This window comes from Diadema setosum, chromosome 10 (genome assembly GCF_964275005.1).
Source record: "Diadema setosum chromosome 10, eeDiaSeto1, whole genome shotgun sequence".
Classification (NCBI taxonomy): Eukaryota; Metazoa; Echinodermata; class Echinoidea; order Diadematoida; family Diadematidae; genus Diadema; species Diadema setosum.
In genome coordinates, this window is record NC_092694.1 from 7,110,311 (window position 1) to 7,129,127 (window position 18,817).

Below are 18,817 nucleotides of genomic sequence, written 5' to 3' on the forward strand. Positions count from 1 at the left end.
TGAGACAGCCTTGATAATATCATGGCAGACTTTACATCGACAACCAGAGAGGGAGAGGACCACGTCGACGGCAGCGGGGACATCGTCATGAAGACGATCCGAGACGTCATTGAGGGTACGCTAGAGGAAGAAGATCCGCGAACGGTAATGGTTTAATATGTTTCCCAGGTGTGTTTGATTTGGTGTTGTTAGGACTTTATGAATTCATGTAACTGATGTATTCCTTTAAGATAATGAGGTCATCATTGTACATAAAAAAGACGTCAAAGTAAATGGAATTTTGAAAATGAAGAACAATTTTGTGGGCACTTATGTTTTTGCTTACAATATTTTCGCAAGTGACACTTAATTGGAGATTTTCCCCAATTAATTTCGAAGTTTGTGGTATTGTCAGTATCGTAATGATTAAAGGGGATGGCTAATAACTGATCAGTGGGAATCAGTGGGAATGCTGGGGGATGATTGTTCCAATCCTTGTGGGATTCATTTAAGAGTAGGCCCTACATTATATATCTATTGTTGTGTGAAAATTATTTGCTTCAGAATTGTCTCATATTCAAGTAATGTGCAGTTCAATGTTTCCAGGTTAGCATGCCTGTACAGTGACGGGGCGATCGTTAACGGGCCGTTAACGACTGAAACAATCCCACAAGGATTGGAACAAGGATTGGAACAATCATCCCCCAGCATTCCCACTGATTCACACTGATCAGTTACAAGCCGTCCCCTTTAAAAACAACAGAGAAGGTCCACAAAAAGCATGTAACTCCTCAAACAGACCGTTTTGTGATGACATCATTTTGATTTCAATGTTTCTCAGAAAAAAGTAGGAGTGTTTGAATGATTTCAGGAGGGGACTCGAAACCAACTGGTTTAGTAGTCGCTATAGATGTTGTATTTTTATTTTTATTTTTTTTACTCGCTACCAAAAGCATATTCGCAAAATTTACAAAAATGAAAACAAGAATATCATTTAAACGTTTTCATGCCTTCATGATGATTGAATCTGTACGACTTGGTTTCATTTAGAAAAATCTGTAGAACCCTTCATTTTGCCATGGAATTTGCAGAAATATTGTTTCTGATTGGGACCAAGTGAATGGCAGTTTGCATTGCACGGGATCTCTCCAGATGTAAAGTAGCAAGAAACTAACAAACAACAACAAATGGATAATGATATCACGTGAATCTGCACTTAGTTTGGGGAATCATATACATTTGGCAGTAATTTTGCGAAAAAATATCGTGTTTGCTGAATCATCTTTGAGGCTCATTATTGCGTCTTATTTCAGTCTTCTTCTCTCTTTTTTTTTTAAAGCAAACTCATACGAGATGAGTTAGAGTTTATCAAATGCCATTTATTTTTTTTATGTGATTTTAATTTTTTCATCTATTCCCAGACTGTTATATATATAAAAAAAAACACACAAATGCGCCTGTCTAAAGTCCCTTGCATGATTTAGTTTTATTTCGTTTTGGCGATTATATACCTTGTTTTAATATTCATTTTTAGTTTGTGTTTTATTTTATTAATGTGACATTGTGGTCTGAATAATTTCGATAACGTGTGATTGATGTCAGTGGTATCAGATTTTCCGTTGGCTAATATCATAATTATACATAATTGTATAATAATTATGCTGAATGTGACAATGTTACCATTTATCACAAAAGCCTCAGAAATATTGTATTTATATATTTTATCGTCTTACTAATTTCAAAAGGAGGCGTGCTCATTTCAGTAAAAAGCATGTTTACACCAAAGTGGTCCATATCACACAATTTTGCTTGTATATAGGCCTGCAACTGTTTTTCTCATCTGTGCAGATTTATGGCAATTATCGTACTAAGTTTAGTACATTAATAGTACATGTCTAGGATATGGCGTTTTTGCGTCAGTACAAATGAAGAAGACACCCAGTTAGCATTTAGACGTTTTCTGAACGTTCTTGAAACGTTCCAAGTTCGTTATTTGGACGTTTTGTCAAAACGTTTTCAGAATGTCTTTTTGTGGAAGGTTTTCGACGTATTTAGAACGTTTCAAATGGACGTTATAAAAACGTTTTCTATACGTTTAAAATACCAATAAAAAAACCTTTCAGAATTTTTATGGACCTGCGGAAAACCATTTGGACGTGGCAGTAGCTGTGGTCAACTCATTATAAAAAGGAAGTAAATGATAATTTACGAAAGTATATTATTGCATATATTGGCACTGGGACATGTATTCTGTTCCATTTGCCAAATGCATTCAAAAATAAGCTCCTGTCCTTTAATTTTGTAGGCAATCATGATCGTGTTAAAATTAGAACAGCTCCTTTTCCGAGCTTAGAAAAAAAAAATTGCATGTTCATTTTTGTTTAAACTTTCCGGCAACCATGATGGATGTATGCCTATCTATGTTAGTGTGATATAAGGGGTCGGTTCAATGTAGTGCTAACCCACACAATAGTCATTTTGAAATAATCGCTGTTGAATGTTTGGAAAGTCCATACATTGTACATTAATAAAACATGAATGCATGAATTTTTACCATCTTATTGGTTGAATTCAGATATGATATTTTCACGGAGGTTAGAGTGAAGGATAAGGATTTTGAAAATGCATGTAACTCAATTTTGACAAAAGTGTGGGTTAGCACTACACTGCAAAAAGTCCGGTGTTAAATAGTGAACACCGAGCTGGTGTTAAATTTTCGGTGCTCATTTATGGTGTTAAATTAACACCTATGGGTGTCATTTCCAAATTTTAAACTGTTTTTTGAAGAGTTTCATAGTAACTGCACTTCTTGTTGATTTTTAATTTAAACAAGACGATCAAGAATTTTACATTGAAATACTAGATTTTTGAAAAAATGTGAAAATAAATTTACACCAAAGTAACACCAGCTGGTGTGGTCCCTTATTGAAGTTGGACGGGTGTTAAACCATTGATATTAACACCAGCAAATATCAAATCAACACCATGTGGTGTCATTTTTGAATTAACACCAGTACAGTGTCAAATTAACACCACGAAGTGTCAGGTGAACACTTTTCAACACCATCACAGTGCATTTTTAACACCTGTGGATGTGGTCCTTTATTGAAGTTTGATCGGTCTTAGATTTAACACCCGTGGTGTTAAATCTAACACCGATGTTTTTACAGTGTATATTGCACCGATCCCTTCAATTTCATACACACACACACACATATAATATATGTATATTATATATATATATATATATATATATATATATATTATATTAAGTGTGAGTCGTGTGTCTTCAGCTAATGATGAACCCTTGGGTCGTCGCATCTTTTTGGAGTGTGTATGTAAACGAGAGTAAAGAGGCGGTAGACGTTGCTTAATCCTCACAAGCGAGTTTACTCAAGCTTTCGGGCTTCCTGCCCTTTGTCAAGACTGGGGACAAGATACGAAACATGGATATCATATACACAAATAGAAAATAATGATGATCAAAACTATAGCGGAACTGATAACTACAGTGAAGGAGGCAGAGACGGCAGGGAATAATAATATTACACAGGTGGGGGTGAATATATGCATCAATCTTGCATAATATAATATGCAGATATACAATCACAAACAAGCATACAAAATATAAACATTTACAAATACAGTGTACGTATGACTAAACATCTGCACACACACAATGGATACGGATGTGTGCGCACAATCACACATGTGAAACTCCTCGCGCATGTCAAAGCAGGCAACCATGATATAAACAATAACGGCAATTAATGAAATCATAATAGTAATTAAATCAAGGAGTGTATGTATGAATAAGCGGAATCCGCTTTAATCCGCTTATTCATACATACACTCCTTGATTTAATTACTATTATGATTTCATTAATTGCCGTTATTGTTTATATTATGGTTGCCTGCTTTGACATGCGCGAGGAGTTTCACAATTATGTGTGATTGTGCGCACACATCCGTATCCATTGTGTGTGTGCAGATGTTAAGTCATACGTACACTGTATTTGTAAATGTTTATATTTTGTATGCTTGTTTGTGATTGTATATCTGCATGTTATATTATGCAAGATTGATGCATATATTCACCCTCACCTGTGTAATTATTCCCTGCCGTCTCTGCCTCCTTCAATGTAGTTATCAGTTCCGCTATAGTTTTGATCATCATTATTATTTTGTATTTGTGTATAATCCACGATATCCATGTTTTGTATCTTGTCCCCAGTCTTGACAAAGGGCAGGAAGCCCGAAAGCTTGAGTAAACTCACTTGTGAGGATTAAGCAACGTCTACCGCCACTATATTTTATGTTATATCTATATATGTTTATATAAATATATATTTCATATATATATTTTAATATGATATACTATATTCAAATATAGTACATAGATATACATACTATATAGGTAAATTACCTTTTCATTCTATATTCCTACCAGGATTCCGATGACCCATTCTACATCTGCAATTTGGATCAAGTAGTGAAGAAACACAACCAGTGGCTAAAGGAACTCCCGGGCGTTCAGCCTTTCTATGGTGAGCCAAAGTTATAATCCCTAAAAAAAAGTCGAGTCGTATATCGACAGTATCCAACCATATTTCTATAATCATTATAAACATTAGTTCCTATATCTGGAAGGTTTCAATTGATTAAGAAACAACGGGCATGTCACTTCTGCTGTATAGCTTACTGTCAGTATGACTGTAATTTCTAAACGTGATTGCTAATACCAACTGGCAAGACATGCAATTCATTCCATAGAAGGTCAGTCTGAGAAGAAACAGTATGATCATTCTTTTGAAAGCTGATCATGAAATCAAATATTTTTGTTTCTTTGCCTTCTTATACTATGTTTAAAACATTGTGAACAACTGAAATGTAGGAACAGAGGGTATAGTTGCCACATGCACTGTTATTTTGCAGTCATCAATCCGCTACAACTCATTACTCTTGATTCAAAACAAGGAGCCGCACGGTTTTGTTTTAATGTGAAAAAATAATGATTAAGAGAGAAATGAATAAGTAGACACAGAAACTATAAAAGAAAACGTCTCAAAAGCAGAGCAATTGAAGAAAAGATTATAAGTGTATGATACGCTGCATCATTTTGACTGAATGTAAGAGCTATACTACCAATACAACTACTCCTCAATACCGTCAGTGTCATGGTCATGGAGTTGGATTGGCATAAAATGTCCTGAAAACATTGAAAATATACATATGGATCATTTTTGTTAATCTCAAGCCGTAAAATGCTTTCCGGATCAGCGAATCATTGAGACCTTGGTCCGCCGAGGAGCTGGCTTCGACTGTGCAAGTAAGGTATGGTAGACTTTAATCTATTATTTTAGTGGTGTTGGTTTCATTTAATGCACACAATAGAGGAATAGAGGAATTCATCGTCTTCTTCTTTGTCAATACAGTTATTTTTTTTTGTATTATCACTTCTTAACGCATGTTTTACTCTTCACTTATTGCTCGAAGTCCGCCTATTTAAAACTTTGCACATCATAAGAGAGAATATACATTGAAAATAAGAAATTATAAGGATTTCTTCACAAATTTTCAAATGCGAAGATTCGACATTCCAAATATTATCTTTCGCAAATGTCATTTAACTTAAACTTTCACTTACGTCCAAAGCCTGTAGGCCCCTATACAGTATGTCCCCCAAAGAATTACAATCAAATTTTTGCATTGATAGCACCCAATATGATTAATCTGTCTAAATGCTACTTCAGGGTCTTAAAGTAGAACATCTTAGCTCTATTTTGTAGAAAATCCCATTCAATTTGGTTGAGCGGTCACAGAGAAATGTGGCTTGTTGTAAAGCATGTTATGAGTCTGATTCTTCCAAGTTTAGCACTTGGATGTTCTTGTGTGTGACCACAATAGACAGAACTTGGAGGGAAGAGATTCCCGACATGTTCTACAAAATTCCTCATTTCTCTTTGACCACTGAAGCAAATAGAATGGGGTTTTCTGTACGATGTGGGAAATGAGTTATAGTTTCGTACCCTGAAATTGCATTTGTATTGATTATCTATTTTCAAAGTTATCATTGCGGAGGGCCCGTTGTATATTTGATACGGTAGATTGTTTATTAAGCAACAAGCTAAGACTTCAAACTACCAGCAATGACCACTGATGACTGCATGTCTCTCAAAAGTAACGAGAGTTGTCCTAGTTGTTCTCATCCAACAATATAGATTTCTCCATTTCTATCCTTTATCATTCCATCCCCTTGAGACCATTAATAATAATTAGCATGAGTTGTTCATTGTATGTATGCAACAATACAAGACTTCATTGGATTTTTATTTTGACACCTGACCCCTACCACCAGTCTCTGTTTTCCCATTGCCAAACCCGCTGTTTTTCCCAACTTAGTGCTACTTTGTGAGTCTAATCTTCACTCAGTATCGGGGTATAAACGGGTTATTTTGTTATTGAGGGACCACTGACTGGCGACTTCAGATACTTATATTGAACTTACCTTCTCGAAGAATCTCGAGCCTTCTACATGTACCTGAAACGTTCGGATATGGAAGACAAAAGTAGTATTGCCATACTACAAATTCATTTTACTTTTGCCAGTTTGCACTATTTTCTTTCTACATGTACTACTAAGGGATGTTTTCCCTCTCACGTTTCTTGTTAACTACTGTTGATTCTTGTCGCTGTTCTCGGGTCATGTACCATTTGGGAATACAATAATCCCGTGTGTGCGTTTGTGTAATGACCTTTCTGGTTTTCATTCTTGAACTCTCTGCTTTCCACGTGCATTACCTGTCCAAACATACACGTGTATTACCTGTCCAAACATATACGTGTTTGAACTTTGTGCACAATGGAGCCGTTCGCACCGAAAGGGTTATAAAGATACCGATGTTTGAATAAAAAATGTATTCCTTTTCAGACGGAGATCCGTCAGGTTCTCAATTTAGGCGTGTCACCCGACAGGATTATCTACGCGAATCCGTGCAAAGCTATCTCCCACCTCCAGTTCGCGAAGGAACGGGGTGTGTCTCTCATGACTTTCGACAATGCCTCGGAATTAAGGAAAGTGAAAGATGTCTACCCTGAAGCGAAGTAAGACAGCCATGAATTTACAAATGATTGACAAATTGCCCCACTCTCTACGTAAATAAGCACTGAATTGATCAGTGCTTTAGTAGTAGCCATGATAAAAAAATCATGGGCGTACATACTCGAGTAGGATTCGAACCTACGACCTCCTGATCACCGGACAGGCGTCATCTCCACTAGACCACCGAGCTTTCCCGCGATAGCAAGTGTTGGTTCTAATCCTTATGGCATGCAGCGGGTACTGCATGTTTATTCAAATTCATGAAATTCTTCCGTCGATCAATTCAGTGCTTATTTACGTCGATGTGGGGCAATTTGTCAATCAATTGCAATGAAAACATCTCGACGGAAGAATTTCATGAATAAAGAATAAAGATAAGAGCAGGCAAAAAAAAAAAAAAAATGCGTAATCATCTTCAGATTGATAATAGCGTAAAATATTGTTTGATACTTTCAGGCGGTCGAGCAACTGGAAGTAAAATCAAGACATCAACTCCACCACTTAAAACTTACGACGTCATTACTAAAAAGTAAAATATTTGTCAGGATTAAAAAGCAAATTGTAAGTTGTTGTTGTTGTTTTTTTTTTTCTAAAGAGGGACCCCTCCTGTTTACATTGAAGACTCTGTTCAGAAACATATTCAGAACACTACTACCAGTAAAATTTGCAAATGAAGTCTTATTGTTTCCTGACTGCTCATTTAACCGGTTATCTCCACAGAGCTCGGTGCTGGTAGGTTCGGGTTCATTTTTTTTTTAAGATGACTTGAATGGATGCTTCATTACGTCTGACCATGATGCGGCAAACACACACACACACACACACACATAAGAAATACAACATGATTGTGTAGAAGCTAGATGGTCTGCCCGGCACGCTGCACCGTTATCGCGTTGTGCTGTCATTCACACAAATCTTTGCAACAGATTACTGTAGTCTTTGGTGGAAAAAAAAAAATAACTGAATTAGATCAAAATTTTCATGGTTTAAATGCTTATGATAAAGGTTTTCCCAGCCATTTTCATTGCTTTGCCATTAAATTTCATATGATTAGAAACATTTGGTTTCTTCTAATTTGCTCACACATTGAAAAACCGTCATTCAAAAAAAAAGCAAAAAACAAAAAACAAACAAACAAAAAACAAACAAACAAAAAACTTTTTTTTTTCCGTTCAAATTGACAAATTTGGGAACCGATTTCGCATTTACGTATTCTAATTCATTACATTTGCATTCGTTTTCTGTAATGGTTATTCAGCTTTATCTCCACCTATCAGCTGCTCTTTCCGAATTCAAATTCGGACATTAACAAACAAGTTCATAAAAGGAGCATTCAAATTAAACCTGTACGATGTCTATCAAAAAGTGCATTATCTGTATTATACTGCGTTTTAAATTATATGTTAAAAACATCTACAAGTAGTGGATCCCACATAATGATGCAAAGCAGATCAGAAAGATGTATGATGTGTAGAATAAAGATGCCAAATGAAGATTAAAAACACGATTTTTTATGACAATAGATATGCAAATTAAAGTGACATTGCTCACACATATAATAACGGTTGTTAAAAAGATTTTATAGTCTCGCTTGAGATGGAAATTCAGGTTTTAACGTTTTGTGAGATAATTGTAGAAACTTCTTATATATTAAAAGGTTTCTTTGACAAAAAAAATGAATGTTTTGAAATGGCTGAGATATTCAGAAAGAGAAAAGTTAGGAGCACTGTGTTTTACCTCGTTTTGTTCTAATATTTAGTCATTTCAAAACCGATTTTCGTCAAATAAACTTTGGATTTATCTTACATTATAATTATGCTCTCTCGTATTTCGTATAAGTGGTTTCTAATTATCTCATAAAAAGTTAAATCTTAATATCCATGTCAACCAAAACTATACAATTCTTTTCAAACTGTGAAACTCTTGGTCCGCGAGCTCACCAGAAATGATAATAAAAGAAAAGAAAAGAATAAAAAAAAAAATAGAAATGAAATGCTGGGCCTGTTCATAACAAACGACATTCATGTTGACAGTCGTCCTTTTTCATATTAACTTTCACCAGGGTTGCATTTTCTGCACTTACTTCAGTGTGTGAAGAAAACGTTAAGTACAAACCTGTCCGATAAGCATTATACAATTGACCTGAAATCGACCGACTCTTTTCAAACGTATTTGTTTTGTAGTGCGTGGGCAAGTTTGAAAACATGTGACGAAGACGAATACCAGTCTGTAGGTTCGCCAAAAACTCGCTGTGTCATACATATCTAATTACTAGGTGACCGACAGCTTGGTTTACGTCTCGGTTCACTTTATGACCAATATGATCTTACTGGTATCACTGTGTTGAGTTGTGAACCCGCTTCTTTTTTTTCTTTTTAGATTTTCGATGTCGTGGGAGGATATGATGACCTCATTTCTTGCTTTCTTTGTTTCCAGAATATTTCATCATATTATACATGGCATGTAGAGGAAAATGTGGTTATTCTACAGATAGATGCTTTATGTCCTCATTTAAAACACTTATCGCTAATTTCTCAGGTGTTCTCTCTTTCCTTCAGACTAGTGCTACGTATTTGGGCCGAAGACCCAGCAGCGTTTTGTCGACTTTCGGTGAAGTTTGGATGCAAACTTCATGGGGTGCCAAGCCTTTTTCGACTGGCACGTGAATTGGGTCTCAACGTCTGCGGAATCAGGTGAGAAAGAATCAAAGGCGTACTAATATACTTAGAATATCAAAGGACTGATTTGTGAATACTTCCCCACACAAATATCTCTGTACGTCTGCCTGTCTTTCTCTCTATCTCTCTCTTTCTCTTTCTTTCTTTCTGTATCAAATGTTTTACAGTAAAACAATCTCCACTCTTGTCTATTTCAGATATCTGCGGTTAAACATGCAAAAGGAAAATAAAACTAATGAAAAAAAAATGTGCGGTATTACTCATCTTTACTTCAAGAATGCGACATTTCATACGTGTTTGGCGAAAGAACTCTTCATATACAGAACTTTGATATAAATTGTTGCGTTCTTAGAATATGGAGACGGGAATAATATAATCACTCAGACATCGGTTTACTTCAGATCTGCAATAACATTTATTCGGGTCTTTACTTCAAGACGGCAAAGCTCAGCTCCTCTCTCCAAGAAGTTCAAATACAATCTCCTCCGCCAAGGCATCTCCCCTGGCCTTATAAGGGCACTAATCCTTGCAAAATAAAGTAGCGGGCTACAACTGCCCTCCACAGAATGAATAGACTAGTGCAATGTTAAACACCGAAAGGCTAAGCTACACAACAATGAGACAAAGGAACATAACACAGGATTACTACAGAAGGTGCCAGCATCTTCGTTAACTCCCAGTTTATATTTGGCTGGATGGTCAATTGCTGATTAATAAGACGTTGAACTTGACTGTAAGCTAACTGTAGCAGGACAGGTCATAGACTGTAACAATATATATATATATATATATATATATATATATATATATATATATATATATGATTATATATGTATATAATGTTTATATAAACATTATTGTTTTTATCACCATAGCTCTATATTACTTTAGTTTTGTTACGTGTTGTAACAATTTATAGTATGCACTTACATGTATAAGGGCCTAGATATATATAAATTACGTTCATTATTGCCATATGTGTTTAGCGTTGATATCGAAGTAAAATTATTTCTTATTCAAATGTCAACACCTTACCTTTTGTTAGCTAGTAGACTATGATTATTACAAAATGTGTCGCATACAATGCTATTATGGTAATAAAAAGCTGTATTACACAGGAATGTACATGTATATTGTATTGTTATGATCATGCATAAAGAGAGAGGCTTGTCCGTGAACATCGGGATACCAATTTGCATTGCGTGTGGTTACGTACTGTTATTTATCGAACATCCATTACCTCTGCGATATCCTTTCCGCAGCTTTCATGTTGGCTCTGGGAGCGGCAATCCTGAAGCATACTATGAAGCACTCAAAGATGCTCGAGCTGCGGTCGACATCGGAATCTCCCACGGGTTCGACCTTCAACTAATCGACGTCGGAGGTGGTTTTCCCGGTGTAGACGCAGACGCATTGGGATTTGAGAAGGTTTTTCCTTTTTTTTTGTTTCCAACCTTTCTTTTGTAATGGAGGTACAAAATACGCAATATGTCCACCATATATGATCATAACCATAATCAACACAGTGATATAAAGAGAAAAAAAAAAAAACACACACGATAAATACATCAACGACTGAAATGAAATGAAATGAAATGAAATGAAATGAAATGAAATGAAATGATATGAAGTAGAATTGAATAAGATGAAATGATAATTAAAGTGAAGAGGCAAGGACAGTGTTTGGTGCTTTATAGCATACTAGGAAGGGAAGTTACATTATACCCTACTAGGAAGGGAAGTTACATTATACCAGCCCATATTCCACATAGCAACAAACGATACACCTGTAATAGGAAATAGAAAATTACAAAACACCGAGAAAAGGCAATTGAAAATTAATTGAAAGTATTCCATGATCAATTATAGCTGATTGTCTTTTTGTGAATATTTTGTACAATCTGCACAGTGTATCTAAAGTGGCTGAACGTAAACCTATAGATAATCATGAATACATATATATAAGTTGTAGGAAAAACTGTCTTACAAATGCTTCTCTATTGCATGTAATTTGATTAGTTTGCAGATGCGTTGCGACGGGGCTTTAGCGACTTCTTTCCGCGTGGAGAGAGGAGCATGCGCCTGATCGCCGAGCCTGGAACATATTACGCCTCATCAGCAAGCACACTGGTAATGCGCATTATTGGAAAAAGAGATCTTTCCATTAATCCTCAGCGATATTCTTCAGGTAAGAAAACTTAACCGTTAATTGTGTTATTTTACCCCAGACAGGATGCCAGAGACAAGACTGTTTTTGGTTTTATGGGACATTATAGTGAAACGCCCCTTCAAATTATTGTCCAATTTGTTTACCATACGGAGATTTGGATCTCCGGAGCGGGATCAAACATGAAGACTTTAAACCGTTCCATAATTACTTCTGAAATCCCCATAGAGGTATACGTAGGCCACCAGGTTGCTATACGGAACGGATTATGATATGTAATAAAAATGTAACCATCACCGTGATAGAATGATGGGGACGATGGCTTAGAGGGATCATATAGTTTTGGTTGAGACCTAATTTCAGGTTTCTAACATTTTTGGTGAGATAATGAGAAACCTCTTATGAAATATAAAAGAACATGTAATTTCCACGAGGAATTCAACATTTTATTGATGAAAATTGGTTTTGAAATGGCTGAGATATCCAAAACAGAGCGATTCTAATAAAGTGTGGGACCCACCTTTTATTACGATGGCTTTGTTTTACTTTGTTTTTGGATGATTTAGTCATTCCAAATCCGATTTTCATCAAATAAACTTTGTATTCCTCTTAGAATGTTATCTTCTATACTATTTCATAAGTGTTTTCTTGGTATCTCGCAAAAAGATAAAAGCCCAAGTCTCATTTCCACCAATACTGTACCATCCCTTTAAGTCTTAAGTTTTGTCAGAGGGAGCGACACTTTACTTTTTTTTTTTTGATGATACAGATGGTGTTGCCGCTTGGGCCAGCCCCCTTTCCAACCAAAATTATTGCATCCAAAATGTCTTTCCTCCTCCTTTTTCATAATTAATCGACGTCACTCTTCCCATACACTGGGCCCCCTCACTTCTGAAAACGTAGCGCCGACATAGGGACTGGAAGTATTACATTCAAGGTAGTTCATTACCAACATGACCTAGTATACCATCATAATTCTGCTAGCAAAATGTAAATTACTTGGGTAGGAAAGCCTTTTTAACAGTGTATGAGGTATTCATGGTATTGCTAGTCCGTCCTTACCATGGTCTTGAATCATGCTCTTGCCATGCTCTTGAATCAACTAATGCAGGTCACATTGAGGAGGTAAGAAAGGACGATACCTCTCAGATTCAAACAGCCTACTACGTCAACACCGGTATCTACACGACAGTGAAGGACGCAGCAATGAGCGACCTTGAATATCCCTTACAGTCATTACCAGTTAGTACAATTACTTTCTTCATATGCCATCTTCTTATTATTCTACTTCATCTTTTGGATCGTATTTTGTTTTCTACTACTTCTCTCGTTATCTCCTCTGTTTTGTTTTTTGTTCCCTTTCTTTTGTATACATTATTAGAGTTTTGATATCACCTCGTCGTTTCCTGTTTTTTTTTTTTTTTTCATGAGTGGGAATGTGTTACTATGTTTAACCTGATACATGTGATACATAAAACGCTATACACGATTTACCGAGACTTTCATACCTATTCAGAAGCAAAAAAAAAAAAAAAAAAAAAAAAAAAAAAAGGTATCAGGTTCTTAACAATTAGAAGTATATTCGGCCGTCGCACATAGGCTGCATACACATAGGCCCGAATTCACGAAGGTGGTACAAATGAAACCATGGTTTAGACCATCGACAAAAACCATGGAGCGCCAAGTGTCCACGGAATATTTCGTTACGAATTTGGTCATTTCGTCGACAAAATGACCGTTGACGAAATGTTAATTTAGTTACAAAATGTTGTCATTTCGTTACAAAATAATCATTTCATCGACAAAATGACTGACTTCGTAACGAAATATTCCATGCGACACTTGGCGCTCCATGGTTTTTGTCCATGGTTTAAACCATGGTTTCATTTGTACCACCTTCGTGAATTCGAACCATAGTTGTCAACAACTCATCAACACAGACAGACAGAGTTATATATCTCGATATTCGAATCAAGAACCCGAATTGCTCTCTTCGAATTCACACAAGCATCACCGATTTTAATCTAAGTGTACCACATCATACAAAACAGTCAGTATGCCTCCTAACCCCACAACAGACCCTGGCCAATGAAAAGTTACACACTCTTTTATTCAAGCCTCGTTCCGCATCATTCACGTTGTCACTGTTGAAGATCTTCACATCAGCAATGTCATCCCGTACAAGCAGCAAACTGGCAATGCAGTTGAAAGTGAACCTAAGAACGTTGGGAGCAATTACAGATTTAATCGTCTACCTGCAAAGTGATGGTAATAAATTACCACTGAGTTTGTGAAGTTATTGTCAACTGTTCCTTGAACTCTTCATTCTCCACCTGACTAGGAATAGACCCGTCAAAACACATTGGCCTATAAACTTCCAGGAACCTGTGAGACTGTGTCACATGCACCCTTCCGATGCTTTTTTAATTCTAAATAAAATGTGCACCAGATTGTTGAATTTAACGTGTAAAAATGCAACAGCTCCCTCATGAGACAGGCGGGAATATATAGCTCTATACCTGTCTCTTCAATCGCCCGGCGTTCGTCGCGCCTCCTTGCTTGCGTATTCCCCTCTCACAAATATCGAATATATTATTTCCGCCCAGTCCCCCCGCACAAAATAAAAAAACAAAACAAAACAAAAACAAAACAACAACAACAACAGCAACAACACACACACACACACACGCACACACACACACACACACAAACACACATACGCACACCTAAAACAACAAGCACAAAAGAAAAAAAAAAACAAAGATAACGGGGCGGGTACATAAATGCATGTATAAGATACGGCCATGAATTTAACTATGCTTTTTAACTTCTCGTGCTATTTTTCCGAGCGAGGTATATATCTACTTCGTTTTCGTCCATTGCCCCACTCGTTACACGAAATTGCCACCACTGAAGGGAATGATCAATAATGTATAATGCAAAGATACCAGCGTTCATCTGAGGATGCTTTCTTAAGATACTAATCATGAACACATTCATTTCCTTCTTTTGCCTAAGACTGGTGAACGACAAACGCCGCTGTACCCATCCATCGTGTGGGGACATTCCACAAGCGGCATCGACTGCGTCAATAAGCGTTGCCTGCTTCCAGACTTACAGGAAGGAGACTGGCTGTTCATCAGGGGTGAGGAATCCTTGTTTTATGTCTTTTTTATTTATTATTTTTTTTACAGCAATAGTAATAGTAGTAGGAACAATAAAAATAACAATAATGATAACAATAATCATAGTAATAATATTAATGATAATAATGATGATGACGATGATAATAACAACAATAATAATAATGATAATAAAAATAATAATGATAATGATAATAATAATAATAATAACAAAATAAAGTAATGATAATAAACAAATAAATAAATTAGGTCTTATTTACTCAGCGTATCCTCTTCAGTGTTGCCAGGTACCCATTTATACACCCAGGTCGAGAGGGACACAGTGGGTAAAAACATCTTGTCCAAGGACGTATGCACTGGATGGGATTCGAACTCGGGTCCTCCGATATCGGGAATCGGGAGTCTTATCCACTATGATACAGCGCCCCCATATTGGGACCCTGTGTCATGTTTGTAGAGTGGAATATGAAGTGCAAATATTATGTGCCTATTTTTTCTCCTACGTTTTAACAACGTACGACTGAATGTCAATATTTCATCTGCATTAGGACAAAATTGCACTTTAAACTAAAAACGTGTGTTCAAATGTAGGAATAATCATTATCATCTGCAAATTTCAACTTTTAGACTTTCTTCACATTCTTACGATTCTGTAATTCGAAGTCGGAGTGAGGTTATGAGAATAACATGTCTTTGCCAAAATCATATCACGGAGTTCTCATATATGAAAAGTATTTAAGTATTCAGCACTACTTTAGTAGAAGTAGGAGGGGTAAACAAATAATTGTGTTTTGATTGATGTCATGCACGTTTCATTCTAAGCTGGATACACATTACGAAATAATTCTATTCTCACCACGGTTAGTTTTGAAAGACATCACACATTTAATGGATGTGATCTTTACGTTGGCGTCACTAGTGGATTTTTTTTCTTGAGCTCTGGTGATTTAGAAGCATACGACATCTTTGATAAACGCATATTATTCTCTTTCACCAGATATAGGAGCTTACTCGAGCTCACTGTCCTGCATTGACTTCAGCGGTTTCGAAAAACCAACTTGTGTGTATTGCGGAAAAGCGAATGAGGAATCAGTTAAGATGGTGAGATATGCATTTCTTGTTTAATTAAGATGCTGCGTGTTAAACTATTAGTTGAAAGATTTATCAGCACATAAAGAATTTGATACATGTTAAATGTTATAAAGTTTGTCGCTGCTCTATGATTAATGATTAAATCAATCTCATTGTTCTATGTTGTTATAGTATAGCGTTAACATTTTGTATTGTTAATGGTATTTTAGTATTGTATTTACCAATACTAATATATATATATATATATATATATATATATATGGGCCGTGGCGCGAGAAAAGGGCCCTTAGCGCCGCTGCGCGTAAACGCCAGAAAACGGCGCGGAAGTTTGACAAAGCAATATGCGCCAAGAAAAGATCAACTAGCTAACTGCGCGCACATGCATAGACGCATCAAAAAGTGACAGGATTTGGACAAAACAAGCTATTTTAAATGTCATAATGGGGTCATTTAGGACTGGAATTTCAGAAAAAGGTTTGCATATCTAAATACGTCAGAGTTCCTTGTACAATGTGGAGGTGAAAACTCATTTTCGGTATTTAATGCCCTAAGGGCCCTTTTCTCGCGTCACGGTCCATATATATATTGTAATTGTGATAACGTAAAATTCACGAGCTGTGCATGAGAAGAGATTGATAAAAAAAGAAGAAGATAAAGTGAGTGTGTGTTTGTGCGTGTATGTGTGCCTAATGCATTTTTGTAATGGGAACTAAGAGAATAACAATTCATATCACATGAGGAATCAGCTTTCAATAGAGCCAGTCCCATCCCCCCCCCCAAAAAAAAAATGGGGATGGAATAAAATAAGGAAATGAGAAATACACGAGGAGTCTTTTCCTTCAGACTTTATACATTTACGCACACACGCACACACACACACATACATTAATGTCTTATTTACACACACACACACACACACACACACACACACATATATATATATATATATATATATATATATCTATATATACTACTGTCTAAAGCTCTTCCTTTGAGGATATCGAGCACTCTCCATAGAAGGATAGAATCACCAAGTGTGTGTGTGTATTATACTATATATACTATGGAAAAATAGCATCGTTTCCTGAGAAAGGTTGCAGTTACCAGTGTATCTTCTTTTTTCTCTTTCAATGTTACCTTGAACAATAATTTACTAACGAAATCGGCATGTGATGTATTTTTTTCATTATTATTATTTCTTAGGAGCCGGCTGAAACAACATCACCCCCGAGCGACTATGTCAGAGGCTAACACTCCCGATGTCGCCTTCATCGTCATCGGATATTGCCGAGGCTATCGCCGGCACCTCCCATTGTTTGAGGTCCACATCAATGAAAGTCACCAACCAATTCCTTACTTTCAATGAAAGCGAAAAATGCTGTGCGATGCAGCAGCCCTCTGGTGGTTGTCTTCAACGTGGATGCTGTGTGTGATATCATTTGATTTTGGCTACTTTTTATAGATTAGATCTGGCCAATGAGCTTACATTTCTGATGGACTGGATTAAACAGTCCAGTGCTTAAATGATGCAAGTGAATGTGACCTTTCCCTTGTGCAATATGGATGTAGGGTCCGTTCATGTCACTTTCAAAATGTTTTTTATTTGAAAAAACGTAAGAATGCGCAAGAACTTTCGAAAACGCTAGACGCACTTGAATCCCCCCCCCCGTATTTATTGCATTTACTCGCTAAAGGGCTTTTTACACTTGTAAATTTTTGCTTAGCCCCGGACTATCGGTGGGGCTAAGGGGGGGCCTTAGCCCCACCGATAGTACGGGACTATCCTTAGCCCACTTTCTGTTTACACTCGTTTTTGCCAAAGTGGGCTAGCCCCACCGATAGTACGGTACTATCTGGCCCTGCAAAATAGCAGGGGTTAGCACCGCAATTGCGGTGCTAGCACCGCAATTGCGGTGCCAAGCAAGTGAGTGTAAACAGAACGAAAAAATAATCCTGGGCTAAGCGACGGAGACGAAGTGCGACCCTCACTGACCAATCAGAAACGAGGTAATCAAGTGCTGCCGGTGCGTGCGTGTACGTGTACAGTACACAGCGTAATTATGAATATTCATGTGGTTTGGAAAGTCCGGGGCTAAGAAAGACGAGTGTAAAAAGGTCAGTTTTCTCCTTAGCCCCGGACAAGAGATAGTACGGGACTAATTGGCGAGTGTAAAAAGCTGAAAAAATTGGTACGGGACTAACGATAGTCCTGGGTCAGAGAAAGTCCGGGGTTAAGAAACACAAGTGTAAAAAGCCCTTAAGAGTTTATGTCATTCATACAGCTTTCCACATGGCTACTATACATTCACCAGATCGTGAAGCAAGTGCTCACCTGGGACGAAATATTGAAGTCATTACATCTAAATTCAACAACCAAACAAACCTGTTCTTTTTCCCTTTCTCTTGTTTATTTCCTCAGATCAAACCATAAAGTGCACCGTAGGGAAAACTTCAGGTGGAAGGTTGTCGAAATGAAATATTGATGTTACGAGGATGTGTATACATATTACATCTACATGCAAGTTGGTGTAAAGCACTTTGATGTATAAGGGAATAGAAAGGTGTAGGGATACAGGTATTAGAAACTCAAATCTTTGCTCTATTAATTGTATTCACACTTAGATCCCTCCATACAAAATGCAAAAAAAAAAAAAAG

At 36.8% G+C, this 18,817-nt stretch overlaps 1 protein-coding gene across 1 annotated transcript; it reads left to right on the forward strand.

Annotated features, from left to right (window-relative positions):
• Positions 1-21: 21 nt before the first annotated feature.
• LOC140234462 (ornithine decarboxylase-like) lies at positions 22-17,412 on the forward strand. The gene is made up of 11 exons (XM_072314506.1): positions 22-144; positions 4,430-4,526; positions 5,237-5,313; positions 6,911-7,083; positions 9,640-9,774; positions 11,022-11,187; positions 11,779-11,947; positions 13,038-13,168; positions 14,945-15,071; positions 16,067-16,170; positions 17,365-17,412. The coding sequence occupies exons 1-11, from the start codon at positions 22-24 to the stop codon at positions 17,410-17,412; spliced, it is 1,350 nt and encodes a 449-aa protein (XP_072170607.1).
• The last annotated feature ends 1,405 nt before the right edge of the window (positions 17,413-18,817 follow it).